This window comes from Fonsecaea nubica (genome assembly GCF_001646965.1).
Source record: "Fonsecaea nubica strain CBS 269.64 chromosome Unknown Scaff1, whole genome shotgun sequence".
In the NCBI taxonomy this organism is placed as follows: domain Eukaryota; kingdom Fungi; phylum Ascomycota; class Eurotiomycetes; order Chaetothyriales; family Herpotrichiellaceae; genus Fonsecaea; species Fonsecaea nubica.
The window spans coordinates 600,480-614,769 of NW_019173674.1; the positions used below are offsets into that span (position 1 = coordinate 600,480).

General features: G+C 53.6%; 5 protein-coding genes across 5 annotated transcripts; 4 read left to right on the top strand and 1 right to left on the bottom strand.

Moving 5' to 3' along the window:
* Positions 1 to 928: 928 nt before the first annotated feature.
* On the top strand, positions 929 to 3,928 carry AYO20_00209 (hypothetical protein; the record flags this gene model as incomplete). Its single annotated transcript, XM_022638520.1, has 3 exons — positions 929 to 1,544; positions 1,617 to 2,880; positions 3,253 to 3,928. 3 exons carry the CDS (start codon positions 929 to 931, stop codon positions 3,926 to 3,928), a joined length of 2,556 nt encoding a protein of 851 aa, XP_022505485.1.
* A 420-nt stretch (positions 3,929 to 4,348) lies between these two features.
* On the top strand, positions 4,349 to 5,179 carry AYO20_00210 (V-type ATPase, C subunit; the record flags this gene model as incomplete). The annotated part of the gene is made up of 4 exons (XM_022638521.1): positions 4,349 to 4,406; positions 4,465 to 4,499; positions 4,567 to 4,658; positions 4,768 to 5,179. The coding sequence occupies 4 exons, from the start codon at positions 4,349 to 4,351 to the stop codon at positions 5,177 to 5,179; spliced, it is 597 nt and encodes a 198-aa protein (XP_022505486.1).
* Positions 5,180 to 5,999: 820 nt separating this feature from the next.
* On the top strand, positions 6,000 to 8,825 carry AYO20_00211 (hypothetical protein; the record flags this gene model as incomplete). The annotated part of the gene is made up of 1 exon (XM_022638522.1): positions 6,000 to 8,825. One exon carries the CDS (start codon positions 6,000 to 6,002, stop codon positions 8,823 to 8,825), a length of 2,826 nt encoding a protein of 941 aa, XP_022505487.1.
* Positions 8,826 to 9,291: 466 nt separating this feature from the next.
* On the bottom strand, positions 9,292 to 11,415 carry AYO20_00212 (hypothetical protein; the record flags this gene model as incomplete). The annotated part of the gene is made up of 1 exon (XM_022638523.1): positions 9,292 to 11,415. The coding sequence occupies one exon, from the start codon at positions 11,413 to 11,415 to the stop codon at positions 9,292 to 9,294; it is 2,124 nt and encodes a 707-aa protein (XP_022505488.1).
* Positions 11,416 to 11,993: 578 nt separating this feature from the next.
* AYO20_00213 (hypothetical protein) lies at positions 11,994 to 13,838 on the top strand (the record flags this gene model as incomplete). The annotated part of the gene is made up of 1 exon (XM_022638524.1): positions 11,994 to 13,838. The coding sequence occupies one exon, from the start codon at positions 11,994 to 11,996 to the stop codon at positions 13,836 to 13,838; it is 1,845 nt and encodes a 614-aa protein (XP_022505489.1).
* Positions 13,839 to 14,290: the final 452 nt, after the last annotated feature.

Genomic DNA, 14,290 nt, shown 5'->3' on the forward strand with positions numbered 1-14,290 from the left:
AGTTTCGTGTGGGGTGTTGGTGTGCGTGGATGCGCAGCTTCACCGTCTCATACTTGTCTGTTTGCAACGCACTCGCTTGGGTGTCCAATGGTCGTTTCAAGCAGATCAAGAGCCCTACCGATCCCAACTGCAATCATCCCTGAACAGAAAAGCCTCGTCTCCGTCTCTTGTTAGCAGAGTCTTTGCACTGGATAGACTGGGGGACACCGCCATTTCCCTCGACTCCCTCTCATCTCCACTTCAGGTTTCGCCTCAAACAGAACCTCGCGGGTACCCACCACAACATGCCCCTCCGGATCGCACGCATTTACGGCCCGCTACCGTTCCCCTCTGCCCAGGTCCATTATTGTCCGATTTGCTTCCTAATGGCCTTTGCCTGACGGACACGAAGGGTTTGTCGACTGAGGTGCACCCGGTTAACACATCTTTGAACGCGGACAATATCTCAGCCACCTGTGTAGCCTTTCGATCAAAACTACCCACGACTTCAAAGCCTTGTAAATCGCCATCTTGTGTCCCAGAAACCCTTGGATCAAGTCGATTGCGTCGCCCTCTATTCACTGGTTGCGGACCCGGCAAGGGAAAGGTTCATCCGTCTGCTGCATATGATGTGCTGATTTCGATCTGGCCTGCTCTCTTTTTACACGACCTACGCCCACTTGCGACACGATTCGAAACGCAGCCACCCCAACTGCCTGCGCCCTACAATACGGGTTTCCTCAGGTGACGGTGCTTCGTCCAACAACACCTGAAATTCGCCGCGTTTGCCCCAACAACATAACAAAGACCTTGTTCAATAACTTTGATGTGTGGCCTGAGGTGCTTTGAAGATTTGGTAGTATATAAGGCTGGTTGGGCTGCACGTGGGATAGCCTGGCAATGAGCGCATGCTTCTACGTTTGGCTACTAGGTTGAGTTGGTTGAGATGATGCAGACTTGGCCGCCGTCCCCCTGCGTGGAGGACGAAGAAGTGGCATTAGCGAGGGAACACATATCTGACATTACTCTACATCAACTGAAAAACGAAAATCAACCCGCGAGCAGTAGAGGCTCAGTGGACCAATATCCCATCATCCTCGATAACAAAACTCCCGACCAATCCTGCTCTCCAACAGAGAAAGAGTTTGTATCAGAAGCCCTATCTCCAGATTCTCACTCGAAACCAGCGGTCAACAATGAGAAGAGATTCGTCCTCGTGCCTTCTCAGTCTTTGGAACCCGAGGCCGAAACGCATCTTCGACCTGAGCCATTGCATCGACCCAAATCGACAACTCAACTCTCGGATCAGGCTGTCCCCAGAGGAAGACCTCATGTCACAAGGATACACACAGACATCGGACCCGGCTTGGAGGGCATGCGGACGGGTCACCGCCGTGCTCCTTCTCCCTACGCTCATACCCCTGTGGCGTTGATGGGCAATCTGTCTGCAGAGCCTCAACGGAAAAATACGTTGTTGTCGCCAATGCATGCCCACGAACCGAGAAGGTCAGCCTCCGTGCACCCTAGATCGGGAGGTTTTGATCGAGATAGCAGTGACTCCGACCGTAAGTCGAAGACGACCAGAAGAACAGAGCGGAGTCGAAGTCGGGCTGCAAGGGAAAGCTTCTCCCACTCAGATAGGTCAGAATCCGACAAGGTCAAGTCTCCAAAATCATCTACGCGAAACGAAAGCCCCAATGGCAGATTTAGTCGCCGTGCCCATCGATACCGCAGCCCGGCACCGCCACCAGGAGGGTTTACCGGCTATACATACACGGGTCAAGAACATATTACGCCTCCTCAAACTCCCAAGCTCAATGGCGACTCTGCTCGTTCATCTTTCACTGACCACGCCTCCCTCTCCGAGCAGCCTAGCAAGCGCCAGACTTCATCGAGATTGACCGCTGATTCGCCCTATACCTCTTCCGCTGAAGAGAGCCATAGCCGTCGTCCACGACCAATTGAAGAGAGGAAAGTTGATCGTGGGCTGCGGTCGAGACGAAACTCGAGAAATTCTAGCGAAAAGGATGAGAGACCAAAGTTAAGCCGCACCCGATCTCGGCACAATGACATGACACTCAAAGATGAGTCGAACCAAGAGCAGTTCCCGTATGGTGAGCGTCCTTACCGTGAGACCCAGCCAGAGCTCTCTGCCCGAACGACGTCAGGTATGGAGGACTTGCTCGAAAAGGCCTTTATGGCGAACAACACCAAACAAGTCAACCATGAGGACAGCTGTTCTCGGCATGTATCTCCGCGAGGCTCCCCGGCAACCAGTCCTCCGCAGACACCTCGAGGTGGTGACCCACCACAAAGGGACTATTTTGAACAAACTCACAATGGGTTAAGGTCGTCAAAGCAGCGGTCTCGTCCACAGTCGATTGATGATACACATTTCAAAGACATTAAGAATGTCACATCCCTCCTGGGAGCCGCCACACTAGGCGCTTCTCTTGCGGCTAAGGCGATCCCTGCCCTGTCTAGATCAAACACTTCGCAGTCGTTGGAGACGCAAAGTAGCGGCTCTCAGAGCAGGCCAGGAAGCGGACAGCGTTCACGAAAGCCTTCTCCAGCCATTGAAGAGTCTCAACCAGCTTATCAGAGTCTGTCTAGAACAAACTCCACAGTAAATCGAAATGACAGCGTAAATACGCGGACAACAACCTACATGATAAACGAAGAGCGCCCAGTGCCCAAAAATGGGCTGTATGCACCGTCACCTCTTGAGCCTCCTCGAACAGCATCGAGATCTTCTTCTTATTCTCATTCTCCGGAGCTGCGGCCTCCTGCGCCCCTCAGAGCCTTCTCTAGCGTGCCTGCTCAAGGGCATCAACAACCACTTCATTTCGCTGCCCAACCGGCGCTGATGTCGAGCCCAATGAACCTGGAGCCTCCGACAACGTTGGCTCACAACGCACCCAGACCACACTCATTGCCTCCGTGTCCGCGATCGAGACCGGCTGCTGGCCACCATGATTGGTATACAATCCGAGATATGTCGTTCCTGGATTTCTGTCCATCTTGTATGAGTTTTCTAGGTGGAACTCGCTTTCGTGACCACTTTATACCGAGTCTCCCGAAAGAACCCCGTCGACCCATCGCTTGTGCAATGAGCTTCCCATGGCTTCGGGTTGCTTGGCTGCAATCAATACGACAGGACAGAAAGGACCTTACGCTTGTCTGGCAAATCGCTAATGGCCCACCGGCCGGTACTAAGCCATGTGCTGGTAATAAAGCAGATGTGAGAAGATGGTATCATCTGACCGATCCTAGAACGAAAAAGCCCGTGGACAACTTTGACATTTGCTCGGCGTGCGTCAGGAATATTGACCTGATTTTTCCTACGCTTCAGTTCTGTGTCTTCGATCGACCGCAGGAGAAGAAAGAGCAGGAGAAGATATGCAATCTGAACACAAACAGCCGTCATTTCTTGCCCATATTAAATGAGCTGGAGCGGCTAGCTGAACGCTCGAAGGAGACCATGAGGCACAGGGATTTCCAAGAGTTCGTGGATTTTGTTCGGCGTGTTTCGCGCAATCGGCACTGCGTGAAAGATACCCTACTTGCTACCCAGTCATGGCACTTTATTTCCGATCTTCCGGAGTTTACAATCTGCGAAGAGTGCTTTGAAGAAGTTGTATGGCCTCTCAGGGATCGACCCATTGCAAGAGACGTGTCCAAGACACTCAAACTTGTGCCTGTCTTGCGCAAAAACTCTTCACTTCGGGGAACAAGTTGCCAACTTTACAGTGACCGCATGAGACGAATCTTTCACGACGCTGTGAACCGGAATGACTTTGAGAGCTTGAAATCGGCGGCTAGATACCGCTATAACATGGAGCATCGACTGCAGGAGATGCACAAACTGTACGAAATGGATTTGCAAGCCGGTATCGATCGGAGGGCAGAAATGGAGAAGAATGTCTCCATCTGGAAGTCTATTGAATAATGATTTGATGCGAGCAACGGATTCATGACTTGGGGCACGTGGGAAAAGTAAGAGACAAAGGCTTTGGATTCGGGTTGCTAGAAAGCAACCAAGGGCAGCTAAAAGCTGGATATGAACAACCACACCATTAATCGTTTGAGAACATGAAGACTCGTCTATTCGTGATTGAGACTGTATTCCTTGGTGACCATCCGTGGATTCTACTGTCAACGAGGTACTCGGTGTAGTGCATAAATGCTCCTTGATACTGGCCCTGCACGTGATATTCTCGGTAGTCTCGGTTGACCTTCCCTAGTCCGTTGCCCGCAGGTTTCCCAAGCTGCGGCCTTTTGCTGCATGATGAGCTCTCCATTTACCTTTCCGCGACTGCGACACATTCAATCACCTTTGCAAGCTTTCCTAGATTGGCGGGGGTTCAAGATGAGCCTCATCTACCCTGCAGGAGGCGCCGTTGCCGCGTTGGGAGTTGTCGGCCTTTGTAAGATTGTCGACTGATTGTCTGCCATCAGAACCTGTCGCTAACGAGTTGCTTCCAGATATGCTCTTCAATGGCGAGGGCGAACAATTCAATGTAGGCTGCTGACCGCGCAAAACTACTCCATCGACGTGCAACAGAGAACTGACTCATGAGACCACAGGTCGGGCAATTCCTCGAGACAGTGTCTCCGTACGTATGGGCAGATCTCGGTATTGGTCTTTGTATAGGCCTATCAGTTGTTGGTGCGGCCTGGTAAGAATTATACGGATCTCGCTCGCTGTTTTGCCCCTTATTTCTCCTATACACCGAAGGGAGTTCACATTTCTTCTACCATCATTGCTGACCCTCGTCTCCTACCTAGGGGCATCTTCATCACCGGCACATCTATTCTCGGCGGCGGCGTCAAAGCTCCACGGATACGGACGAAGAATCTCATCTCGATCATCTTCTGCGAAGTCGTGGCGATATACGGCGTCATCATGTCCATCGTCTTTTCCTCCAAAATCAACATGGTACCTGAAGAATCACTATACACGGGACCGAACTACTACACTGGTTACGCCCTATTCTGGGCTGGAGTGACGGTGGGCATGTGTAACTTGATCTGTGGTGTCAGCGTCGGGATCAATGGGAGTAGCGCGGCCCTCGCTGATGCAGCTGATGCGAGCATGTTTGTGAAGGTATTGGTCATCGAGATCTTTTCGAGCGTGTTGGGATTGTTTGGATTGATTATTGGGTTGTTGGTAAGTTCAAAGGCTGCCGAGTTCGAGTGAACGCTGGTCTACGTGGTGGCGAGCGAATATGGCAGCACAAGGCTCCAACGAGGTACCCAGAGAAGCAGGGGATTTGCTGCTACTACCGCGGCAGGCTATCATTTGGACAAGAGCAGCTGGGCTTAAGCAGGTGGGCGAAACAAAGCGCTCGGCAAAAGGTTGAAGCCGGTGTCGCAGATTGAGATAACTGCATCACATTGGCTGGATGGGGAACACTCGGATGATATTTGCACAATTCCAGGCTAGACTCTGTATATTTACTCTCTGGGAAAGGCATTGCTCTGGGGCGTTCAAGGCTGAACGTTCAAGCGACCGTGGAGAGGCCGTGTTATGAGGGCGGTTGACAAACGATGAGATGGGTTTGGAGGTTTAAAGCTAGAGATAAACCCAGCCATGGTCAATCATGTCCAGATGCTTCGAAATTAATGAGCGGAATGAAATATGGATGACCACTCTGCCACTCTACATGCAAGTGTCGATATGTGGCTTGAGGTTTGGGTAGAAGCACCGAGGCGCCAAATGCGGCCTGGTGCAGCCATTTAATAATTACAAACATACGTCACTGTTTTGTTGGCTTTTTTCGACTCTCGCCGTTGAACGTCCCAGGCTTCAGCCATGTCATACGACATGACAGGTAAGAGGTTTCTGGAAGACCTCCATTTGCTGTTGCTTGCTTTCATGGCCCTTCCTTTTCTTTAGTTCCATTCTGGACAGGTGACTGTCTTCAAATGCTTTGCTGGGCCACAGTAATTTGAATCCGACCCTGTTGCATGTCTCCATGAATTGACCAACTCGACTACATGCAACTGTTTCCACTACAATGGCCCAGCCCGTCCATACGCTGGGACCTACCTGTGCCTTCTATGAGGACGAGCCTGATGACAATTCCAGCGATGGACTAGCTCCGTCAAAGGTCAAAGCACAGTTCTTCTACGTCTCGTCGCTCCCAATCGATGATCCTCTCTCTCCGCTGCCGCCAGTCTCGACCGACAAGGCTACCGATCTCCCCCCTCAACCATTTTCCGTTCGAGACAATGCCGCCCTTGAAGAAGCATGGCAGACCTTTCAGAAGGGTTATGGGGCGGTCGAAGGTGAACAAGGAGGAAGCAGAAAGAAGGGGTTTGCACAAGGAATATTCTCATTTTCGCAGCTCCGAGATGCACAAGACACAACGGGGGAATCTCAAGCAACAAAGTCTGGCTCGTCTAGAACCAGAGGTATCTCGCGTGGCCGTCCAAAGGCAGCCCCCAAATCACCTTCTTCGGGATCTGAGGTCATGCTGGAACACGCACACAACGGTTCGAAACGTGACGCTACTCCAGTCGATGCTGAAGAGTTACGGAGGAATAACCAACTCCTACAACAACCCAGCAAAGACTCGATCAAACACAAGAGGCGATTTTCGCCCTTTCATCGCCGACACAAAGAAGGGAAAGACGACCATGATACTCTTCCCAGGCCTGCTAACCTTGACGAGACTGCTGCATGTGCAACGCAACCCTCACAGGACCCTTCCTCTGACATCAGTGGTCGGCCATTTGCGCGGGCGCCTAGCGGGCGCAATATCAGTTCTGCGCTGACCTACGAACCTGGATTTTCGGATGGATCGGAAGCAGAATCCAGAAGTCGTTCTCGAAGCTCTGGTCGTCGGCGGAAGAAGGGCAAGGACAATGAGAAGGCTTATGTCCCTGTGGGTGTGTCTCGTCTGCACTTGGTCGAATTGCCTGATCTTGTCATGAAGCCGATCTATTGGTCCCCCATCAACGACACATCCAGCGTGATCCGGGCCACTTGGTTCTACAAAGACAGCATGTTACCTGTTCCAGCTGATGTGGCGAATCGTCTGGAAGTCGGCTACGAATATATAAAACCCTTTGGTCCTGCTTACCAAGAAGAGCTGCAGGCTTGCATTGACAATGGTGCTTCGGCGGAGATGAAGGTGGTGTACAAGCTGTGGCCTAACGAGCCGAAATCGAGCCGGCCATCCACTGCCACAGACATGAAAGAAAGCAATGAAAATGACAGGCAGCGGAAGGGGAGCAAAGATCTGCCAGAAATCATCCAGAATGCTGCTGCAGACCCCCGGAATACCCCAGACAAACGGCTTTTTGCGACCCATAGCGTCATCTACACGGATGCTCGCAATGCTCAGATATTGAAGCCCAATCTCCTTCCCTCCATCACACAAAATCGCCGACCGTTGAGCTCCCTTCGGAAAGGGAGGCAGATTGGTGTAGCAGTTGTCCGTGGGTTCGACCGCAAAGCGTGGCTGAAGACCCACCCCGACCCTAAAATGGATGTTAAAGCTGCGCACGCGAAGGTCGGAGCCTATATGTCTCAGTCAGGGGATGCTACCACTCGGGGACGGCGAATGTCATGTGCAGCTTGCGAACATGACAGCAAAGCACCGAAGGTTACTGACCTTGTCTTTGTCATTCACGGTATTGGGCAAAAGCTATCGGAAAGAGTTGACAGTTTTCATTTCACTCACGCCGTAAATGGTCTTCGCCGGGAATTCAATGTTGAACTGGCAAGCGAAGTTGTCAAAGGGAATTTAAGGCATGGAACAGGCATTATGGTTCTCCCTGTGAACTGGCGATTGACGGTCTCATTCGACGAGGACGTCAAAGCTGCTCCTGAAGGCACCGAGAATAAATACGCCCTGAAGGACATCACTCCTGATACTCTCCCTGCTGTCCGGTCCATTATCAGCGACGTAATGCTGGACATCCCCTACTATATGTCACACCACAAGGAAAAGATGACCTCGGCGGTCATTAGGGAAGCCAACCGAGTCTACCGACTATGGTGTCGCAATAATCCAGGGTTTGAAGACTATGGCAGGGTGCACCTGGTTGCCCATTCCCTCGGTTCTGTCATGGCTATGGAGATTCTCAGTCAACAGCCTACTCGACTAGGCAAGGACATCAAATTCGATCCCAAAAGGCCAAGTGAGAAGATGTTCGAGTTTGACACAACCAACATTTTCAGCTGCGGAAGTCCTTCAGGTTTCTTCCTGCTTCTTCACAACTCCAATCTGATCCCGCGAAAAGGTCGGGGGAAACCCGGTATCAAAGGAGACGATCGTCAACCGGGGATAGCCAGCGAAGCAAAATACGGATGCCTTGCAGTCGACAACATCTACAATATTGTCCACAGAAACGATCCCATCTCCTACCTCCAGAATGCATCTGTGGATGAACTGTATGCAAAGTCCATCCAGCCAGCAGTTATCCCCAGTGCCAGTGTCGGCTTCATGACACGTATCGGTCACAGCCTCCGGTGGGCCTCTGGTAGCACGGGTGATCCGTACTCTGCCATTGCATCGCCTTCCCGCCCACAACTTACGCACATGCCTAGCACAGTGGAATTGGAGACACATAATTTCACCCGCGAAGAGGTTGCAGAGAAACGCATGTACCTGCTTAACGACAATGGGCAGATTGACTGGTTCCTTTCAGCGGGCGCCGGTCCCTTGGAGTTCCAATACCTGAACATGCTCAGCGCACACAGCAGCTACTGGATTTTGCAGGACTTTGTCCGATTTTTGGTTGTGGAGATTGGGAGAGAGCCAGGAAGAAGTCATACATTGCCGGCGCTTCGGGCGGTCAAGAGGCGCGAGTATAAGAGAGGGGACATCCCTTGACTTTTGTTGTTGCTTTGCTCTACGGATTGTTGGAAGGAGTTTCGCGTATTACGCTCTCTGTTGGCGTTGATCAAGGACGGTTGGGTTGACTCTCCAGGGCGCTGCGGAATACAGACCACAGCATCATTCCAGAAGGATCTGGGCTAGAGGCTAGAGGCTAAAGGAGCATAAAAAGACTTGGACCGATGATAGGACAGGTGTGTGTTTGTGTCGCGGCGTGTTATTCTTATGACATTGATACCCCCTGTGCATTCTGGTGGATATAGACAGGCCGAGTACTTGACGTACTTGGTTCTACCGGCGAATACAAGAAAGAGCTTTTGCCTTTCCGTCAATAAATATTGGTGCGTGTGCGTGTGCATGTGCGTATGTGATCATGATATCTTGGTATAGTCCAGTCCAATCCAGTCTTTTGCGTTCCCTTTCCTCCCGCCGAATTTAGATCTGGATCTCGAGAATCAATCAATCAATACCCAAGGACCATCCCGATCAAGAGGGCGTCACATTCGCCTCCATCCTCGATATAGCCTTCTCTCTGCGGGAGGACCAACAGCCCATTGGCGCTGGCGAGACTGCCGACGCGAGAACTCCTCTGCATGCCGGTGCTGCGCGCGATGAGGCGGCCGCCGCCGTCGTTGGGATCCGCCGAGACCAGCACGCGGTGGTACTCGACGCGGGTCTTGTCGCAGCGCACGCGGCCCTGGACACGCACTTTGACGCGCGGGGCGCCCTGGCCCGGCAGGCCCGTCATGCGCTGGATGCAGGGCAGCACGAAGAGGTTGGCCGTGACGAGCGCGCTGGCCGGGTTTCCCGGGAGTCCGAAGATGAGGCGCTTACTATCGCGCCGGCCGGCGTCGTCTTTGATCGCCACGCTGGCAAACGTGGTGGGTTTGCCGGGCTTCATGTTGACGCGGCCAAAGTGCACTTGGCCGCCCAGGGCGCGCTCGATGGTCGGCTTCAGCAGGTCCAGTTCGCCCATGGACACACCGCCCGTCGTGATGACCACGTCGAGCTCGTGCAGCCGGAACGCGTCGCGCAGTTTCTGCTCGAGTTCGTGGTGCGGCGTATCCCGCGCAACGCCCAGGTCCACGACCGCCTCGCACATCCGCCACCCGCGCAGCAGCGTCAGCAGGGACGGTCGGTTCGAGTCGCGGATCATGCCGCCGCTCAGGGCGCCTTGGTACGTCACGTCCATGACTTCATCGCCGGTCGACATGACCCCGACCCGGGGTTTGCGGTAGACGGGGATTTGCCTGATGCCGGCTGCCGCGAGCACTCCAATCTCGCCGCCCAATACGCTGATCGGCGTCCCCTTGGCCACAATCACCTGGCCCAGTTCGATGTCGCTTCCTGGTTCGCGAATGTTTTCGCCTTGGATGAGCTCGTCCGTGAGGATTTCTACAGTGGCTTCTTCCTTCCCGTCCGGTGTGAGGGTGGCGATGACGGTGTCCTCCACCATGACCACCGCGTTGGCATTTTCTGGCAGCGGTGCGCCGGTGGTGATTCGCGCTATCTGGCCTTTCTGGAGAGGCGGTGGTAAGGACGAGGCTTGGGCGTGCGACACGGAGGCGACGGGGAAGACGCCCTTGATACTTTGCGAGGCGGCCTTGTCGGGGACGATGACAGCGTATCCATCCACTATACTCGCGCGGTAGGCAGGGACAGCCTCTGCCGCCTTGATGTCTTCGGCGGCCACGTAGCCTACCAGGTCAGGTGAGACGTCCCTCAGTTCGACTGTGGGAGACGGGGAGTTTTCACAGATTATCGACACGGCGTCTGAAACGTTCAGCATTGGGTAGGGGGATGACCGGTACCGTGCGGTGGCACCAAGTCTAGGGTCGTTGGATTGTAGTTGAGGTCTCTCAGAGGGACTGGTGTGCGCTTTGGGGATTCTGTGCCCACCATGGCCACCGCCACCGCCATGGCTGTGATCGTGGTCGTGGCTATGATGGTGATCGTGTTGGTGGGTATGATCATGGTCGTGTCCGCCGGCTGTAGCACCACCGGAAGTTGATGGGCCAACTCCAGCTTCCTTTTCCAGTTTCTTGACTCCTCCTACATGGGCTGTCCTCGAGTCCTGGCCCGCGGCTTGCGAGCACGCATGTGGTAACAGCTTCAATACAGCTTGGAGGTTCTCCTTGGCACCCTTGGGCGACCCGGGCAAGGTGATGATGATGGATTTGTTCCTCACACCAGCCACAGGCCGCGACATCATGGCGAAGGGCGTAATCTGGAATGAAGCAGAGAGCATGCCATGAACAATACCAGGTGCGTGACGGTGGATCAGAGGCTCGATAGCTTCAGGGGTAAAGTCTCGCCGTGCGAAGCCTGTCCCTCCCGTCGTCACGACCAAGTTGACCACGCCGCCGTTGGTGGTTTCAGTCTCAGAATCCGTCCACCCGCGGACAACCCGCTGAATCTCCAGCACATCGTCCTTGACGATCTCAAAGAGTGGCTCGTCCCATTTTCCGTTGCCGTCTTGTGAGAATACGTCCTTGAGGATGGGAATGGATTTGTCGGTTGACGGATCAGCCGCCGCGGTGTCGGAGACGACAAGTATAGCTGGGCGGAGGAGGGGCGGAGAGCTCATTCTGATTCTTTTGATTCCAGTGTCAATAGAGCCCAGTAGCCGTCAGATTCCGAGATAGTAGAAGGGGCATGGAAGTAGTGATTCTGAGGACGAGTATGACAGAGCCAGTGTGGCCAGGTTCGAGGGTGTTCGTTATAATATACGAGGCGCTGATGTTGCTGCGTCCAGGTTAAATGATGCGGCCCCCGGAAATATAATGATCCGGATTCTCCTCATACAGGCACCAACTGCGTCAACTGCCTCACCACCTCCACCGGTTGTTCTGTGTATTCCTCTCTACGTGACTTAACCTGTCAGACTTTTGGGGTGGCCTTACGAACACCCTCGTCGGTGGGTAACGGACACAGTCCATCATCTCGGAAGCTCTCTGAAACATCCTCCAGCAATTCAACCAACCTCAGTTTTCGCATTGGCCAAAGGTAAGCATCTGCCTATATACGAGCACACAACATTGTTCGCCTTCTTAGTTCTCTTGCAAGGGTTGCCACCCGCTTAGCCATTCGTCAACCTCCGACATTGGAGCCTTGTCGACTCTCACACAGGTCTCATTAGCACCTGTGGGTAGATTCATCCACACTATGAACTGGCTCACATCTCAAGCTCCTCTGTCCTTCTCCTCTCCTGGCTCGGGGCATGCGAACCTGACAGCCGCATGTCTCTCCTCAACCTTACCCAAACCGACACTATTCGGCGGAGAGATACTCAAGGTAACCTCTTCGCTGGTAAGCAACTATACTGCCCAGTACTGGCAACCACCAAACTTCTTCAACGCAGACCCCCCATTCTACGGCGAAGACACCAACTTAGACTTCTGCAATGTCACCGTGACGTACACACACCCAGGTCAGAATGACACTATCAACGTGCATATATGGCTGCCCCTTTCGGTCTCGGATGAGGTCTATGCAAGTCCCAGAGACAACCGACCACATTATCATGGGGAGAGCAGCAATGAAACATCACCAGTTTGGAATGGGAGACTCCTGTCCCAAGGTGGTGGTGGTTTCTCCATGTGTCTTCCAGGGTTCATCTCTCATTCGGCCCTATCGCAAGGCTACGCGATATCGCGCACCGACGGCGGTCATGCACCCCAACTTCTTGAGCCGCCTGAGTCGCCTGACACCGAAACGTGGGCTATGCTCTCCGAGGGAAACGTCAACTTGTATCTCTTCCGGGATTTCGCCTCTGTATGCTTGCACGACATGGCCACCATCTCAAAATCTATTGTCACCTCCTTTTATGGCCTGGCACCAAAGTATAGCTACTTTCAGGGTTGTTCCACAGGCGGCAGACAAGGTCTGATGCTGGCTCAACGTTATCCTCAAGATTACGACGGCATATTGGCGGCCGCCCCGGCAATATACTGGCCCAAGCTGATCGTGATGCACTACTTTGCGCACATGATGATGAATTCGCTCAATGAGTATCCTCCGGCGTGTGAGCTGGAGGCCATCACGAGAGCCGCGATAGAGGAGTGCGACGAGTTAGATGGTGTCAAGGACGGTGTCATCTCGAACGAAGAAGCGTGCGAATTTGACCCGTTCAAGCTGGTAGGGAGAGAAATCGACTGTGAGATGGTGTACGCAGACGACGACGAAGGTGCAGAGGGAGAGCAACGCCAGCAGCGATCAAATCACACAATCGTCAAGATTGGCTACGCCGCGCCGCATGTCGCGTGGCATCTCTGGGGCGCCGCACCAGGCTCGGTCAGAGAACCCGACTGGCATCGCCTGACGCACTCGACGCCGTTGACATCCTTTGCGTCCACGACGTGTTTCCAGGGAAATAACAGCTGCGTTTCGAACCCGAGCTCCTTGGTGCTTGACTGGGTCCGGCTCTTCCTCTACAAGGACCCTAGCCTCACCACCGCCGAGCTCGCCGAACGGATCACACTCTCCGAACTTGTCCGCCTCTTCGACCAGTCTGAGGAGGAGTACCACTCGTTCATCTCGACGAGTAACCCGGACCTGAGCGCCTTTCGTGGGCGCGGAGGAAAGATGATTACCTGGCACGGGACGAGCGACGAGGCCATCATGCCAGGCCAGACAGAGCAGTACTATGAAGAAGTACTGCAGCAAGAGCAGCGCCGGCGGCAGCGGCGGCAGTACACGCAGACGTCTCAGTCAGACTCCACCAGTGACAACGAAGACGACGACGTGAGGGACTTTTACCGACTTTTCCTCGCCCCTGGTGTCCAGCACTGCGGCGGCGGCGAGGGTGCCCTTCCCGTCAACGCGCTGGGCCAGCTGAGGACGTGGGTCGAACAGGGCGTCGCCCCGGACATACTCCATGGCGAGAGCTTCACCCGGACCCGCGGGGACAAGATCCGCAGGCCGCTGTGCCAGTATCCCCTTGTGGCGCGGTACAAGGGCCACGGCGACACGAGCGAGGCTGAGAGTTTCGAGTGCGCGGACTCTTTCTGACCTGAGCCGAGTTGCTTGGCTGGCTGGCTGGCTGGCTGGCTGGCTGGCTGGCTGGTTGGCTGGTTGACTGCTCAGGAGGAGTCAGGAGCACCAGAGTGTCTCGAGCAGGAGCAAAATGAAAAAAACAATGACGAAGAAACTGAGACGTCCTGGGAGAACAAGTACAAGCGAAGTAAACCCGTCCTGTTGTATCGATATCATTCAATTCAATTGATTAAATTAATCCTGTATTCTTCTTTCCCCTTTTAATCGGGCACGTCAGGTAATAATACCTGGGCACCCACCTACAAGTTAGCACAGTATATACACAGGCATGCACTTTGACGTCCTTGGTCAACGACATGACATGACATGACATGACGAGGCAATCGTGCAGTGGGTAAGCCGGGAACAATACAGTATTATACGTATACCTACTCGGGTGGGTATTAGATATCACATCAATAATGTAC